Source organism: Pistacia vera, unplaced genomic scaffold (assembly GCF_008641045.1).
Source record: "Pistacia vera cultivar Batoury unplaced genomic scaffold, PisVer_v2 Contig67, whole genome shotgun sequence".
NCBI classification, from domain to species: domain Eukaryota; kingdom Viridiplantae; phylum Streptophyta; class Magnoliopsida; order Sapindales; family Anacardiaceae; genus Pistacia; species Pistacia vera.
In genome coordinates, this window is record NW_022196523.1 from 1,775,186 (window position 1) to 1,793,278 (window position 18,093).

At 35.5% G+C, this 18,093-nt stretch overlaps 1 protein-coding gene and 1 non-coding gene across 2 annotated transcripts; one reads left to right on the top strand and one right to left on the bottom strand.

Annotated features, from left to right (window-relative positions):
- Positions 1 to 759: 759 nt before the first annotated feature.
- Positions 760 to 6,474, bottom strand: LOC116112851 (casein kinase 1-like protein HD16). Its single transcript, XM_031398977.1, has 16 exons — positions 5,817 to 6,474; positions 4,389 to 4,523; positions 4,219 to 4,292; positions 4,060 to 4,129; positions 3,903 to 3,958; positions 3,726 to 3,797; positions 3,423 to 3,517; positions 3,262 to 3,328; positions 3,039 to 3,168; positions 2,696 to 2,914; positions 2,431 to 2,570; positions 1,995 to 2,169; positions 1,760 to 1,850; positions 1,512 to 1,669; positions 1,237 to 1,425; positions 760 to 1,145 (listed from the first exon to the last, which is right to left on the bottom strand). The coding sequence occupies exons 1-16, from the start codon at positions 6,201 to 6,203 to the stop codon at positions 1,086 to 1,088; spliced, it is 2,118 nt and encodes a 705-aa protein (XP_031254837.1). The 5' UTR covers positions 6,204 to 6,474; the 3' UTR covers positions 760 to 1,085.
- Positions 6,475 to 14,209: 7,735 nt separating this feature from the next.
- On the top strand, positions 14,210 to 14,282 carry TRNAK-CUU. Its single transcript has one exon. It is a non-coding gene; the product is annotated as a tRNA-Lys (tRNA).
- Positions 14,283 to 18,093: the final 3,811 nt, after the last annotated feature.

Here is an 18,093-nt window from a genome sequence, read left to right on the forward strand (position 1 = left end):
TGTTAATAATTTAACTATTTTGTCATTTTGTGACTTGATTAACAACTAGAAGGTCTGTGGATGCGTTTTGGAAACTGTTTTCCCATGTTTATTTAAAAAACAAAGAACTGAATTTGTAAGTTGAAGTGATCATTTAGGGAATATCACTGTTTTAAAACCTAGTCTGACTCGACCAGTTCAATTGGGACTCAAAACCTTTACCAGGTGAGGCTATAAATTTAAATATTTATTTAAAATTCTTAGAAATTAGGACATCAATCCATGAATAATTAAAGATTAAGATGTTAAGGCTTTTAAAGAAAAATTGTCGGTGAGTATAATGGTGGCAACAACGTTGATTTCTAATGAGTGAATCGACTGAAAATCGCAAAACAATATCATCGAAAAAATCTTGCTATTATCGACGATTGAAAAGGCAAACGAGAGAAGGGTGATATAAGTTTTGGTCAAGAAGCCGAGAGGAATGTTTTTGTGGTGATGGAGAGTGTTGTCGTCCCTATTTGCCGACATCGACGATAATCTTTGGAGTGTTTTTACAAGATTTCAAACATATAAGAACTTACATGTAATTTTCAAGGGTGTTTTTGTTAGATTTCAAACTTTTGAACACCAATTTGACCTATCAATCTACCTGAGACCCGACCACTTTTTTGAATTTCACCCCGGGTTGGGTTTTAAAACATTGGGTTATATTTCATTATTGATTCGATAAAGTTACCAAATCAACACAAATATAGAATTACAAATCAAGAGCACAAATAATGATTAAAAGCCAACTTTTTGCATATTATGACCTACAAAAGTGCTTATTGTTCAAGACTATACAAAGCTAACAGACCCATAAAATTGGGACATTGGCCAAAGAGAAATTCCACCCGATTGACACAACATACAGTGTGACTAACCTGGCATCTATACCTTGATTAAAATCAATTAAATCTGTACTCATCAAAACCTCTCTAAGCCTTGAGCATGAAACTTAAGAAATTTCTTGCTTTCCAGTGGCTACCTAAGGTGGTGTTGAGAACAAGGATTCTCACTAGTTACAATGCTGTCAGGAGTGGCACCAAATAATAATGTACACCTCATGAAACTGTTCGTCCGTAGCAGACGGATGCAATATAAAGATTCTTAGCCCATTTTTCCTGCAAAAGCAGTTAAAACTTTCAGACCTGGAGATTATATTGAAAACAGTAACAGATGAAATGCAATACATGATCAAAATAGATGATAAACCTTGACATGTGCACTAGGAAAAGCTGAAGTTCGAAGCGTTTCTTGGGTTTCATCTGCAGGTTTTCTCCTTGGCACGCTAAGAACAAAAGCAGCCTGGTCCCAAGTTGCTGCAGTAGCTGTGATACGGTATCCAGAATCCCACCGCCGATGAATACCTTCGCTTGGGTAAAGAAAATCAAGTTCAACAACCTGAAATAAATGCAGAACATCAGTAAGTTACAGGTGCTTCTACCATATTAAACATTGGCATGCAACATCGGTAATTCCAAAATGACCTGGTCAGAAAATCCTGCACCGCGAGACATGACCACTCCCCATCTACTGCCAGAGGTGGCCATAGCAGTGACATAGAAACCCTCTCTCCATTTTTTATTGATCCACTTAAAAGGAAATGAATCGCTGACTTTGTAAGATTGCTGCAAATACTGTGTCCCTGCACACAATATATAATTTATAGTCAATTACAATGAATTTAAAAACTCAAATGCATACAGAACCAAGAAGTAAACTATCTTAGACTAACCCTTTGACATGACTACCAAGGAGCTTCCATTTGTAGCTCCAGCTATTGCACTGATGTAATAGTTCTTTTCCCACTGCTCCATTATCCATTCCTGCACAGACAGCCAAACAACAAATTAGTTACTATTATCCTAAAAAAACCTATTTTACACGATAGTAAATTTTATTAAGGGATACAACAGTGTGACAGTACAGAAGAGCAGACAACAAATTGATAAATAAAAAAGAGCATGTACCTTATGAAGAAAAAAGGGCGAGAGTTCATAGACTTGTGCACTGAAACCAGTGCCAGCGTCCATAATAAGGGCCCACAGATTTTGACATGAAGCTACACTGCTAATAAACAATCCATCCTCATTCCCTTTCTCAATGTGCTGCGCAAGCCTTGCATCTGCCACATTATAGTGATACCTACAATGGCAAGAAAAAGCAAAATTCTCATCATAATGATTCAAACTATTTGATCATTCTTAATTAAATTTAGGAAATAATGCAGACACTAAAAATGAAGGACACAAATTGCAATAGACAGGAAAAACTATAAACTCAGTAAAGCCTTAACCATTCCAATGAACAACAGACCCAAAAAGCAAAAAGAACTGATAATATCATTAAACCAACCCTAGCCAAATCTGCGAAGCAGCTAACAAATGACATGAAGCATGATTATACCTTTGCTTCATCGGTCGACGAGCGTTATAAACACTAATCCATTGTGTAGCTGGCATTCCCATCCGAATCTTCTTCTTCGGTTGTTCATCATCTTCATCCTCCATTGTTAGCCGACCTCTCTTATGACCAACTTGATAAAGCTTCACAAGTTTAGAAGTACAAGTTAGGTACACCAAAATCTTTCATCATTCAAATTCAGTATATCTAACGATACCTTCAATGGCAAAACCACAATAACTACAAGATAAATAAACATAACCAATACCTTCTGTGCACCTTCTGTGTTAATTGGCCTGATATCTGGATTTGGACCAACAATCCCATCAAAGAGGGAAATGTATTTTGTGTAATTAGGTTCTTCATCAAACTTCAAGTTCACAACATACTCAACGAACTGTCTAAAAGGCTGTGGACAGAAGCAACATAGAGCCTCTGGAGACGTTGCCATTTTTTTCTTGCAAACAAGGAATCCTTTATTCTCTCCCTACAAAAATAATAATGTTAAAATGTTACATGCAAGATCAAGCACAAACATCTATCCTTTCTCATTCCTTTTTTATATCCCCACAAAATACAAATTCCTACAAAAGATAAGAAGGACTACTGACCTGGTATCCTTGCCAAGGCAAACGACCTCGAAGAAGGAAAATGAGTGTGTAAGCAAGTGATTCTAGATCATCTCTCCTACTCCCAGTTCTACCTAAATGGGCATGTACGCTAGCATAACGCACAGTTCCTCTGCCAGACAGGAATAACCCTTTAAATTAAGAGAATAAAAATACCAGAAATAAAAAAAATTTCAAACCAACCATGACAAAATTATGGTCATACCTGAAAACATCTGGCCGTTGATCATATTCAACATGCAATCCAGTTGAACTATCTCGCCATTTAGTAGCTGATTGCCAAAATCAGGTCATAAATCTATGACTTACAAAACATTTTTGCAAAAAGAGTGCTTAACATAAGAAACAAAGTGATAAACAGTTTACCTAATCCAAGGTCAACAAGAAATAATCTCTTCTCATCAGTTGTTCCTGGAGGACCAAGCAGAAAATTTTCAGGCTTTACATCTCCATGCACATACCTGCCACAAATTGCGGTGAGCCTAATATGAGAATCCTATATTTTATGGTTTTGGTCATACAGATAACCATAGGAGTGTTTCATATACGTCACTAACTATGCAGACCAATGCACTCCGCCTCACAGAAAAATAAAATAAACAGTGGAACCTATGGGTATGAGTGGTGACAAGAAGTAAAAGACATGGTTAGTAACACAAGAAACCTTACCCTCTGGAGTGCATCTTCTCCAATATGGATATTGCTTCAATGGCAATGCAGGCAACCATTTCAATGGACATCCTGTCATTAACAACAGTATTAAATTAAGCAACCAAGAAACGAGATGACATAGTACTTTAACAGGGAAAAGCTAAATGAATATGCATCAATTTTGAGAGAACTTACGTATGTGAGTTATTATTCCAAACATCCCACAAGCTTGGTCCCAGCATATCCATGACCTGCAACAATTAAGGTTTTTCATAAATCCTTGTACAGACAAGCTGAGGCAGATTAAAAAAAAAAAAAAAAAAATCAAAACAGAGTTCAAAAGATAACATACCATGACATAATAATCACCTTGCCGGCCCTTGAAGTGTACTCGAGGGACACCATGACTACCACCAAGGGTGCTGTTAAAGTCACAAAAAAGGTTAACAGTCTATAAAAAATAGAAAACCAACAATCATAATAAAACATAAGCAAATATTACTATACTCACTTGTATACTTGCCACTCATATGGCGGTCCATAGTTGCATCCTTTACTACTTCTGTGTTCAAATTTCAACGCAACCTAGAATGCAGAGATCATTCAATGAATAAGTAGGTACAACACGAAAGATAAAAAACAAAATTCACAGAATAAAAAATCAGATACTAAATGCTATACCTCCACAGCTCCTGGGCCGGTAGATCTATCATTTGTATTTACAGGAGACACACGACGACCAACATATACTTGCCCAAAACCACCCTTGCCCAGCTTTCGGTCCAGTCTATACATTGGGGAACCCCCAACTGAAATCTGTGAGAACCAAGAATTAAATTCATTTTTCGGAGATACAAGAGAAAAAGAAAATGTCATGGTACTATTACAATAAGAGACTACATTTATCCAAATATAATTCAATTGACAAAATTATATATAAAGCTTCACAACTGCCTTACAACTGGTCTTTAACTCCATATAGAATAAACTACACAATTCCCAATCAAATGTCAAACCAAAACCCGTGCTGATCAAAATATTGGAAGGAAGAGGGAAAATAATAAACTAAGAAAGCCTTATTGCCGGATAAAAAAATAATACAGAGAAATTTTTTGAGCTTTAACTAAGCACCCTATTCAACATGAGAAACCTCATTTTCATAGAGAGGTCAACAAGGCTAATTAGGTCATTTCATACAAAAAATATGTTAACTCAATCAATAAATTAGTGGAGACCAAGTCAGCCTATAAATATGAACAACAACTCATGACATTCTTAATATGAATACTGCAATGCCTGCGGTATAACACTGACAAAAAACAACTTTTAAGTGCCACAATTACTTTATTGTCATTATTGATGATTAAATTCTCGAAATTCACTTAAATTCAGGCCATCTTAGAAAGCAACAAGAGAAGACAAATACACAGGCGAAACACGAGAAAAGCGCCATGCCACAAGGCGACCAAATTGAAAAAAGTCAAGTTTATAAATGAATATCATAAACCGTTTTGTGAACCATTGATGTCCTATAAATTAGGTCAGACCAAGTAGTTATAAGCTACAGGAACGAAAAAAAAAAAAAAAAAAAAAATACCTTCAAATAGCAGGACGACATCTAACTACAGAAATACATATTAGTTATGGCAGTTTAGAATATTGCATATTCTGGGTATATCAAGATAGCATATATTCTCAGTGCATCAAGATAGTGTCCACATTAAATATATGACGAAAGATCCTCATTTTATACCAAATAAGTTAACATAACGTACATAAAACTAACACGTGCAAACCATCTCACACTGCAATCACAACCAAATCTAACTTTCCCCCAATAACAGCCTTTGTTTAATTAAAATTACTCCGTCCTCAAAACCAACACTCAAAACACTAATTACTCCCCGTCCCAAACTTGACTTTAAAACTGGTACATCATACACTAACATAAATCAAACCCATCAACAAATTCAATTCATAAACCAATCCAAACAACCACCGTACATCTGATACTCTAAAAAAAAAAAATCAAATTTATAACAAAAAGGCCTAAAAACCAAAAATTATTTAAGAAAAAAAGAAAAGAAAAGAAGAGAAAGAAATTGTTACTTTTTCAGGAAGAGGCGCCGTGCTTCCCTCATCTTCGCCCCCCGCCACGGCCTTATCGTTACTTCGACCACCACTGTCAAACTCATCCATATTCTTCTCCCCAACTTCCTCCTCTGCTTTCTCCACCTCTTTCACCTCCGCTACCACCACTACTTTCTCATCAACCTTAACCTTCTCCTTATTGTTATTATTACTCTTCGGCACTCCAACCGGCAATGGCACTGCCGCCGCCGCAGCCGCGCGTCTCCGCCTCGTTCGTGTCGCAATCGCCTCTCCCGATCCCTCGACTATATTCCTATTCCCCTCCCGCCGATCCTCCGCCGTCTCTTCCGCCTTCGCTGCTGCTGCTGCTCGGCCTCTGCGCACTCCGCTACGCAGCACCGGCATCGTTCATCCTTCAATTATTCTCATCACAATTTAAAAAGAACCTAACAACACTAATCTTCCCTCACAATCACTCGCAACAACGAAAAAGATTCTTAATTTCAGCAAGATTTCTAACGGTGAATCAGCCAGATGTTTCAATTTTGGATTTTGATCGCAAATTTGAAGACTTTGATTGTCACTCTGTGACGAAATTAGGGTTTTGAAATTTGGGGATCTATTAAGGAAGAATCTAATGGAAGAGAGAGTGTGGAGAGAGCAGAAGAATACTTTTCAATGAAGAGAAGTAAGAAAATTTTATTTATAATTTTTTGTGTTTTCAGAAATTTAAATTATAGCGTGGAACGATCTGGAACGTTAATTGGGACAAGATGGACGGTGATGGGAATTTTTATAAATTGATATGAATTTACGAAAAATGAAGGGTGTGAAATTACTAAAAGGGGGTTTGAGTTGTACTTGCGCTGACAGAAAGGACAAAGCCACGAAGCGGTGACACAAAGTAGAAAGTAAAATAACTGTGATACTTTGATAGATGATGGTGCATGGAACTTGTTGTGAGGTTGCGTGAATCTAACCCGTTGGATAAGGGAATGTACACAAATTCTCAAGTGCAGACATCCGAACAAAAAATAATATCATTTTAGTGTATTGATTTTTTGGTCTACATAAAAATAATCAAAATATGTTGACGCTTTATGGTTTCATTGACTAATATATAAAATTTGTCTAGTGTGAACTTCCTATGGTACCATACAAACTAGAAACCCGTCGTTGACTTTACAAAATGCAAAAATTAAAGGCAATCAACTTGACAAAAACCTTTGATTTGTACATTAAAACTTTATATAATATGTATAATGTTGGTGACTTTGAGTGTCGTGAGCGAATGAACTACGGGTAGGGGTGAGCAAATTTTTAAGGTAAGACTGGAATCAACGGGTACTTGAGATATCGGTTTCAATTCCAAATTTGGTGGAACTGGCACTAAGTGAGCCCAGGTTCGGTTTCACCGTTTTAGGAATTGAACTCGGAACCGAGGTCCAAGTATCCGAGGTGGAACCAATGGGTATCTGATGCATATTTGTAATTTCTGTATACAATTGGGAGTGTATTTGTAATTTTTATAGGTTATATTTGTAATTTTTGCGAACATGAGGGGTATATTTGTAATTTTGTGTGAACAATGTCCGATACCCCGTCCTAGAACCGAAACATGTTCCAAGCATTTAGGAATGAAAACCGACTGAGTCCAGTTCTAGTTCCTAAATTCTAGGAACCATCAAGTCTAGTTCTGATTCCTAAATCCTAGGCACTGTTGGGTCTGGATCCAGTTCTAAGGAATTGGGTCGAGTACTAGGACCTGCTCACTCCTATAAACTAGAGTGTACCAAAATGTATAAGCTTGCATGTTTTCAAGAGTATCTTTGTATAAGAATGTTGGCATACATATATAATGGTAAGTGAATGTATGAAAAAACTTTATAAATTGGATTTATACCTTTAAAGGAAGAATGGATGCAGTTATGGATTGGGCGAAAATGCGTAAACCTTGGTAAGGGAAGGGGTTACTAAGTAGAACCTAAGATTAAGCCCATAAAAGCATTAGTTTACTTTTGACTTTTAAGAATTGACAAGAGAATAGAATTAGGATTAGGATTCCTAATTCTCTTGTTTACTTATTAGAATTGAGTAAAGAATTGGAATCTCATGGATAATCTATTTCATAAAAGCATAGGTTAAGGATTCCACCAAATTCTTAAGATAGGGAATCCAGTGAATTTGTTGAGTCACGTGGGTTTATTTTAGGGGTGTTCAAAAGAACCGATTAGAACGGGAACCAACAGGTACCCGGGTTTTGGCTCCGGTTCCTACCCGAAACCGACCGTCAATGGGTAGGTTCTGATTCCAAATTTTTGGAACCATTACTGTGTAGTTTCAATTCCTATAATTATGAACCGAGACTAATATAAAATAAAATTAAAGAGTAGGGGGGTTAATAAAAACTTTTGTAGAAAAAGTAATGTGAATACATTTATGTTTATATTTCATAACATTTAAAGTAAGTTGGTTTGACATTTGAGAATCTACCTTTACAAAGTAATGAAGTTTGTAATTTTGAATTTATAATTTGTAATTATATTTTTTTTAACAAGTGCCAGGTGGGTGGGTGGGTAGGGGGTATTTGTAAGTTTTTAAGAGTTTTTTTATCATTTTTAAAACTTTTGGGGGATAATGAATTTTTCAGGGTACCCAGAATCGTCGGTTCCGGTATCGGTTCCAAATTTCAAGGAACCGTCGGTTTCGGTTCCAGTTTCGGTTCTAATTCCGGTTCCAGTTCCGATTCCTTCAAAAAATGCAGGGTACCAGGAACCGAACACCCCTAGTTTATTTGATTAAGTGTCTTTGTTTACATTATGAGTCTATTGTTTTGACCGAGTCCATTGGAGTTTGTTATTAGTGGAATAATGCTTAAATTGATACTATTACAAGTCCTAGTCTATGGGCACTTATGCAGGAGTTAGTAGCTAGATATTTTCTTTATGCATATAGTTGTTTGGCATTTAGCTCTACAAATAGAGCAGTTTGCTTTTGAGTCATTGTAATTTGCAGTGAAGCAATAAATAAATCTTGTCTTTTGTCTCAAAAACTATTTGTCTTTTTCTCTTATTTTGTCGACATTTGGTACAACCAAGTTAAAACAAAAAGATAGTGTAAGGAGTTTGACAAAAAGTGAGAGAAGAAAGAACAAAGTGTGGTGTTTGCTAGTGAGGTTGAGAGAACAAAAAAAAAAGGGGCGAGTTTTGTGAGAACGAAAGGGCGTATTGCAGCAGCTTTATTTCTTTTCTCCTTCACTTTGTTTTATTTTTTGTAGTAGTGAACGATGGCCACCGAAAATTTTGTTCAACCGTCTGTTCCTCGCTTTGATGGTTATTATGATCATTGGAGCATGTTAATGGAGAACTTTCTAAGATTTAATGAGTATTGGCATGTCGTCTCTGAATGAATACGGTGCTAATAGATAGTACGACAATGACACAAGCACAAAGAACGGAGCTAGAAGGGCAACGGTTGAAAGATCTCAAGGCAAAGAATTATCTTTTCCAAGCAATTGATCGCTCAATCTTGGAAACCATTCTTTGCAAAGACACTTCGAAACATATTTGGGATTCCATGAAGAAGAAGTATCAAGGTTCTACAAGGGCAAAGAGGCAGTAGCTTCAAGCACTTCATACGGAGTTCCAAACACTTCGAATGAAGTCGGGAGAATCAATTATAGATTATTTCTCTCGAACAATGGCGATCGTGAACAAGATGCGGATCCACGGGGACAAGACAGAGGACGTGACCATAGTAGAGAATATTGTTCGATCTATGACACCAAAATTTAATTTTGTTGTTTGTTCCATAGAAGAATCTCATGATATTGATGACCTTTCAATTGACTAAATTACAAAGTTCTTTGTTGGTTCATGAGCATAAATTTAACCAGCAGGAGAAAGAGGAGCAAGCTTTGAAGACCTTAATAGAAAATCACTTGGCGACAAGAGGAGACAGAGGATGAGGTAGAGGTCGAGGCAGAGGCAAAGGAAACAATGATCGTGGAAATCAACAACAACAACAACACCAACACCAACACCAAGACAACCAATTTCAAGGAAGAGGCAGAAGACGAGCTGTCAACCACTCGACTACATATAAATTGAGGTTAGCAGACAAGTCCAATGTGGAGTGCTACAGATGTCATAGGTATGGCCACTACAAGTCTGAATGCTGAACTAATCTGAATAAACAAGGTGAAGAAAGAACTAACTTTGCAGAAAAAAAAAAAAGAGGTGTCTCTTTTGATGGTGTGTCACGTAATGGAAGAAACTCAACCAAACATGTGGTATTTAGACACTGGCTGCAACAACCACATGTGTAGAGATAAGAAGGCGTTCTCTGACCTGAACGAATCTTTTCGCAACACCGTTAAGTTTGGTGACAACTCCACGGTTTTTGTTATGGGAAAAGGAATTGTAACTATTCAAACTAAGGAAAATTCCACCCACACTATCTCTAATGTTCTTTTTGTCCTAGATCTAAAGACCAACTTGCTTAGTGTGGGTCAGCTGCAAGAGAAGGGGTATGAGATTTCTATCAAAGATGGAGTATGTCAAATTCAAGATGCAAAATTAGGCTTAATTGCTCAAGTTAACATGAAGACAAATCGTATGTTCCCGCTTTATCTCCACAACACCACTCATTCACGCTTCTCAACAAAACTGAACAATGTAGCATGGCTATGGCAGTTTCGCTATGGTCACCTATGTTTTGGTGGATTGAAGACTTTACAGCAGAAAAATATGGTGACTAGTCTTCCTCAAATTACTGCTCCATCTGAAGTTTGTGAAGAATGTGTTGTTAGCAAACAACACCGTAATCAATTTCTGCAAGGAAAATCATGAAGAGCAAAGAAGTAATTAGAGTTGGTTCATTTTGACCTTTGCGGGCCAATAAATCCATCTTCCAATGGAGGTAAAAGATACATGATCACCTTCATTGATGATTTTAGCCAAAAAACATGGGTGTATTTTTTACAGGAAAAGTCTGAAGCTTTTACAGCTTTTAAAAGCTACAAAGTTCTTGTTGAAAAAGAGTTGGCAGCCAAATAAAAGTTCTTCGTACTAATCGTGGTGGAGAATACAACTCATATGAATTTGCAAATTTCTATGAGACTCATGGAATTCAAAAGCAACTTACAACAACTTACACGTCGCAGTAGAATGGTGTTGCAGAAAGGAAGAATCGTACAATCTTGAACATGGTGTGGTCAATCTTGGCAAGGAGCGGGATTCCAAGAAGTTTTTGGCCAGAAGTTGTCAATTAGAGTATTCATGTTCTAAACAGAAGTCTCACCCTTGCAGTTCAAAATGTGACACCACAAGAAGCTTGGAGTGGACGTAAACCATCTCTCGAGCATTTCAAAATTTTTGGTTGTATAGCATATGCACATATTCCAGATCAAAAAAGAAGAAAACTTTATGACAAAGGAGAAAAATGCATTTTTCTTGGTGTTAGTGAGTAGTCAAAAGCGTACAAATTGTGCAATCCTATCACCAAGAAAATTGTCGTTAGTCGTGACGTAATTTTTGACGAAGAAAGATTCTGGACATGGAAAGAAAACAATGTCAAGCAACAAATACTGGCAGACTTTGATGGAGAAAATGAAAGGCAATAGCCCGTGGAGAATGGACAACCGATAGAAAACGAGCAACAACCAATTGCAGAAGACCTTCTAAGCCCAACTGGAGTTGATATTGCTAATGAACAACGACCTCAACGAGTTAAAAAAAGACTAGCATGGATGACTGATTATGAGGTACTTGGGAATGATCCATCTGAAGACCAACTTACACATTTTTCTCTTTTTTCATATTGTGATCTTGTAGCTTTCAAAGATGTTGTCAAGGAGTCAAAGTGGCAGCAGGCTATGGATGCAGAAATAGCAGCCATTAAAGAAACAACACTTGGGAGTTGACGGAGCTTCTAAAAGGGCAAAAAAGCATTGGTGTGAAATGGGTATACAAGACGAAACTGAAGGAGAATGGAGAAATTGACAAGCACAAGGCACGCTTAGTCGCTAAGGGCTATAAGCGAGAGTTCGGCATCGAATACAAAGAAGTTTTTGCTCCAGTTGCAAGACATGACACAATCAGACTAGTGATTGCATTGGTGACACAAAACTCATGGCCTATTTTCCAGTTGGATGTGAAATCAGCATTTTTACATGGTGAATTGGAAGAACAAGTATCTATTGATCAACCTCTTGGTTATGTGAAGCTTGGAAGTGAAAATAAGGTTTATAAACTCAAAAAAGCATTGTACGAGCTAAAACCAGCTCCACGTGCTTGGTATAGTCATATAGATGCTTATTTTTCTAAAGAGAGATTTAACAAATGTCCATATGAGCATACACTTTGTACAAAGACTGGAGATGGAGGAAAATTGCTCATTGTTTGCTTATATGTTGATGATCTTATTTTCACTGGAAATGATAGTGCCATGTTTAACAAATTTAAACAATCTATGATGGTTGAATTTGATATGTCTGATCTTAGAACGATGCATTATTTTTTGGCAGTGAAGTGGTGCAATCTGCAGCTGGAATTTTTATTTTTCAAAAGAAGTATGTGCAAGACATTTTGGACACGTTTCAAATGAAAAATTGCAATTCTGTTAGCACACCTACTGAAGTTGGTTTGAAGCTTGTTCGAGATCCTAAAGGAATGAAGATTGATAGCACTCTTTACAAGCAAATTGTAGGGAGTTTGATGTATTTAACAGCTACGAGACCTAACATAATGCATGATGTAAGTCTTATTAGCAGATACATGGAACGCTCGAGGGAGATACATCTTTTAGTTGCAAAAAGAATCTTTCGATACTTGCAAGGGACTGTTGGTTATGGGTTGTTTTACAAGAAAGGAGAAATGTCAGATTTAATTGGATTTACTGATAGTGATTATCCTAGAGATCAAGATGATAGAAAGAGCACTTTAGGTTATGTCTTTATGATAGGTTCAGGAGCTGTCTCATGGTCTTCAAAGAAACAACCACTTGTCACGCTATCAACAACCAAAGCCAAGTTCGTTGCTGCAACTTCATGTGCTTGCCAAGCTATTTGGTTGAGAAAAGTTCTTGAAGAGCTCTATTTCAAGCAACAAGGACCGACCCCAATTAATTGTGATAGCAGTTCAACAATTAAGCTCTCCAAGAATCATGTTTTACATGGGCGAAGTAAACATATAGATGTGAAGTATCACTTCTTGAGAAATCTCACCAACGATGGAATCATTGATCTTACCTTTTGCAGAAGTGAAGACCAAGTTGCTGATATATTTACTAAACCCCTCAAAGTGCATTTATTTCAGAAGCTACAGAAATTGCTCGGTGTACGCACTTTGGAATGACTAGCTTCAGGAATGATTTTTGTTACTAATGTTGTCTAAACTGACTGTTTGAAAATCTTTCAATTTAAGGGAAGGAATGTTGAGTCACGTGGGTTTATTTGATTAAATCTCTTTGTTTACATTATGAGTCTATTGTTTTGACCGAGTCCATTGGAATATGTTATTAGTGGAATAATGCTTAAATTGATACTCTTACAAGTCCTAGTCTTTGGGCACTTATGCAGGAGTTAGTGGCTAGATATTTTCTTTATGCATATAGTCATTTGGCATTTAGCTCTATAAATAGAACAATTTGCTTTTGAGTCATTGTAATTTGCAGTGAAGCAATAAATAAATCTTGTCTTTTGTCTCATAAAGTATTTGTCGCTTTCTCTTATTTTGTCAACATAATTTACTTTTGTTTTTTACCCTATTTTGAATTTAAATCTTTTATTTTTCTTTTAAAGATTCTTATTTCAACTTTTAATATTTTATAATTTACTGATTATTAAGATGTGATTTTATAAATATTGACATTTGTTAAACAATTTACAGGACTTGGCCGTTGACCAACCTTTGACCATCGTTGATTAGTGTTGACCTTCCATTAACCGATCATTGACTGGTAGTTGATCGGCCATTAAATTTTGATTCTTTAGTTAGAATAACTATTGTTAAAGAATATATATATATATATATATGAAATTTTTTATTGTTATTTACATAATTAGTTTTTTTAATCTAAAACACAATAATAATTTTTAACTTTGTAAATAATATTTTAATGGCGAGGGTATTTTTGTCTACATACAACACATTTGATTCAATTCCCTTAATATTTCATCTTATAAGTATAAAATAGAATCATAACACATTGATTCATTATTTGAATATGTATCCATTTCTATTTTTCTTTCATTTTCAATACAATTCCTATAAGCAAACATGTCCTGTTTCACATGTCTTCGAATTTATTTTCAGTTTGATTTTTAAATCCTTGTCTTTCTTTTTTCCTCTGCCTTCTCTCTTTCTTTAAATTGATAACAATTGTACAAGACAACATTAGACTCACAAGAAGCCCGTCTAGCTCAGTTGGTAGAGCGCAAGGCTCTTAACCTTGTGGTCGTGGGTTCGAGCCCCACGGTGGGCGTAATATTTTTTAATTTTTGTCAAATTTGTTTCCACATGGGCTTTCTTTTTTGTGGGCTGATGTTATTCTCTTTCTATTGGGTCTTCTTCAGTATGAGTTTTCTGTTTTGTGGGCTAACTTGATTTTTTTTATCTCCGCAGCGCTTTTGAGTCCATTTCTTCTTTGTCATAATGGAATGATGGGCCTCTTCGTGGGCTTCAAATGCTCCAACAAAAGACTATAATCGATTATCGAGTCGATAACATTATCACCAATAATCATACAAATTACCGTAATTAGATTATTAAACCATTGAAGGCTAACCCTGGTTTTAAATGCTTGATTGATTCATTTGTTTACTTGATAAGTGGGGATTAATATAAAATTAATTTCAAAGTCATCAAGCACCGTTTTCTCCTATTTCTTATACGAAAGAACCTAAAATGAGGGAGAGTAAAATTAAAGCATGAAAAAGAATGTCCCCTCTATATTAAATAAAAGAGTAAAAGACTAAATTGATGCAATTTATCAAGGAATGTTTTGTCTTCTCTCTATCTTAAACTATGATATTAAAATCACAAAGTACATTTTTTTATTGGATTTGATTTTGAAACATATATTACCTAGATTTGAAGCAAATAATATATATATATATATCCATCCAAAAACCTAATTATTTTTATATCTTGCTTGTGGTGGACGTATATATTGCCCAATCATCAAGCATTAAGTTGGTGGAGAACAAATCTTTTTATACCACAAACATATTCAAAAGTAGCCTAATCCATGAAATTATGACATAATAAAATTGGGGGTGTTTGTTTTATTATTTTGAGTAGTATTTTTGAAATATTATTGGTAAATAGAGTTGAGTGATTATTATGAGGTAGAATTTAAAAATTTACCAAAAAACCTATAGGTTTGCTAAACACCCCGATATATAAATTTTTTGTAAAATGACAAAAATACCCTCACCTACCCACAGTGGCCAGATTTTGGCCACCACTGCTGAGATCTGGCCAAAATCTGCGTTACGGCGCACGACCGGCCAGATCTGGCTAGTCGCTTGCCAATCTAGCCCTTTTCGGATCTACTGCCAGATCTAGCCTCAAAGACGGTCATAAGATATGGTCGTCGTTGACGGCTAGATCTGGCATTTTTCAGCAAGATCGATGCATTACTAGCCAACTTTGGCTGGTAGTGTGCCGTTGTTACAGATTCCGGTTACTACCGACGGTGGTTGACGGAATCTGGCAACTAAGGGTGGGTGGGGGGTGTTTTTGTTAACTTAAAAAAAAAATTGTTGGGGGCATTTTTGTCAATTAACAAACTTAAGGGGTTTAAATAGTTTCTTAATTTAGGATATGATTTTGAAAATTAGGAAACAAACGCGTATTTTTATTTGAAATAAGGATAGGATATTGGTGAAATAATTAAACAATTATGTTTAACATGAAAAAAATTAGGTCTATTATATATAGTCATTCTTGGGATTTCATACTTTGAAATTTTTAACGTATGAAATAAGGGATACCCACTTAATAAAATTCAAAATTTTCAAGTGCGGATGTTATGAAGTTTTTTTTTATGTGAGAACAAAAGGTTAGACCAACTTTGATTTTGTATTTCGTAAAGCTAGAGACGGGTCGCCAACCTTTGGTCTACAAATAAAAGATTTCAGAGTATCCATTTCGGAGGGTTGACATAGTTTGTGAATGATTCATAAATATGATAAGGTTTCTTTAAAACCTAAAAGGATTCAGAATTGTCACCTCTAACCCAAACAGTCATCTAACTAAACCTAATTCTCTTTATAATTCTTTTGGATGAGCATTAGCTTTAGGACTCCATATATGTTATAGCTTTACCGAGTAAACAATAACCTAGTGATCTTAGTGGCCGAAAAAGTATATACAATGAAGGAACTTTAAAGTGCTTTTGACATGAAACATAATATATAATTGAAGCAAGAGAGAAAAGGCAAAGGCAAAACCACTTTTCTTCTTATTCAAACTTATTATTCTCTGTTTGCCTGCCAATAATTTGGCATTCACAAAACTTAATGGCTTAATCTTCCTTGACAACCAAGTGCATGATTTGATGTTTAGTTTATCCAAACTGTGTCAATTCTCTTAAACAAATTTGTATATTAAATTAATTGGAAAGATCTGTACTTGATTGTGTAATTGAAGGACTCTTTAAGCTTTAATTAAGAGTCTTTCACTATTAGATCTTAGAGACTAGTTAGATTTTACAAGAATATACATATCTTCTAAAAAGAAAAAGAAAAATCCCATCAGTTCTACAAACTATGGGTTTGATCCCTCTCATTTACACCTGCATGGTTAAAGGTAATTGTTTTCTATTTTTTGAATATTACAGGATTAGTTAGGTTTTACAATAATATACATATCTTCTACAAAACAAAACAAAAAAAAAAAAAAAAAAAAAAAAAAAATCTCATGGATTCTACAAACAATGGGTTCAAGCTCTTTCATTTACACCTACATGGTTAAAGGTTATTGGTTTCTGTTTTCCAAATTTTATAGGGTTCGGTGACGGCTCCAGTTTCGAACTTGAGCTTGCAGTGTGAGAGACTTCTGGATTGTTAAAAAAATGAAGGAATATCTAACGTAGATGTTAATGATTCTCTAAGCTTTAATTAAGAGTCTTTGAATATTGGATAATAGACTAGCCAGATTTTATAAGAATATACATATCTTATATATTAAGAATCTTTGAATTAATTTAAAAATAAACAGAAGGATCTAATTTTATAATAAGGTACTTGAAGCACGGTCGATTCTTTGATGGTACTTGTCTTTGATAATTCACAAAAAAAAATATTGCATGTAATTCCCATAGAGAAGAGAGGACCAGATGTCGAAAACCCCATGGCTCAAGAAATCCAAGTTTGTCTTCATGCAGCCTGCCTAGACAGCTTTCAAAGATGAATTAATTCAACAAAATTAAATTAAAGCTTGAGTTGTGGCTAAAATTAGTGAATCTAAATGAAGAGTTCAATTATTGAGCACTATTTCCTCTTTCTTTGGCAGCATTTTCTTTCTTTTCTTTATTTGTTTCACCCACTCTTGCTTTTGTTGTCGTTTTCAAGACTTGCTTTTTGAAATATCTAAAATCTACCATTGTTGTTTCTATATGAAAACTTCAAAACCTAATTTCTATTTGAGAACCCCATTTCAACTTTTGCATGCTTCCCATGCATATATAATTCCATCCATACAATTATAATTTTATTTGATATAAAATTTTTAAGCGATAGAATTTGCACTTAAAAACAAAACAGTGGTCTTGATGAAATCACCTATAAATTAAACCTATATGTATGCATAGGCATGCATGTATGTCCATACAAGCATCCATGTATTATGATTTGGAAGTAAGTGAATTGCTTTTGAAATGAATATGATAATTATAACTTTAGTTGAAGCTCCTTTTGTTAGTGGAGAAGATACAGATTGAAGAAAGCTTGGCATGAAAGAAATTGAACTTTTGAAACAAAAGCCTTCTCCTTTTGCCAACCTTCCCCACCACTTCCTTCCTCTTAATTACCTTCCAAACTATAATTTAAGAGTTCATGGTTTTTTCCAAGCAATCTATATTCAGCAAGTGTAGGGCACCATGTTTTTGTGCTCTTTATGCTTTTTAATTAGAGAGAAATACTTTATCTGCCATAAGGTTTTGGTCAACTATGGTTTAGGTTAACCACCCTTGAGTAGTCGGGTGAAACGATATGGATTCTTAAGTGTATTATTCAAGATATCTTGAGTTCGATTCCCCTCGGTTGCTAATAAGGTTGGCTACTGGAAGG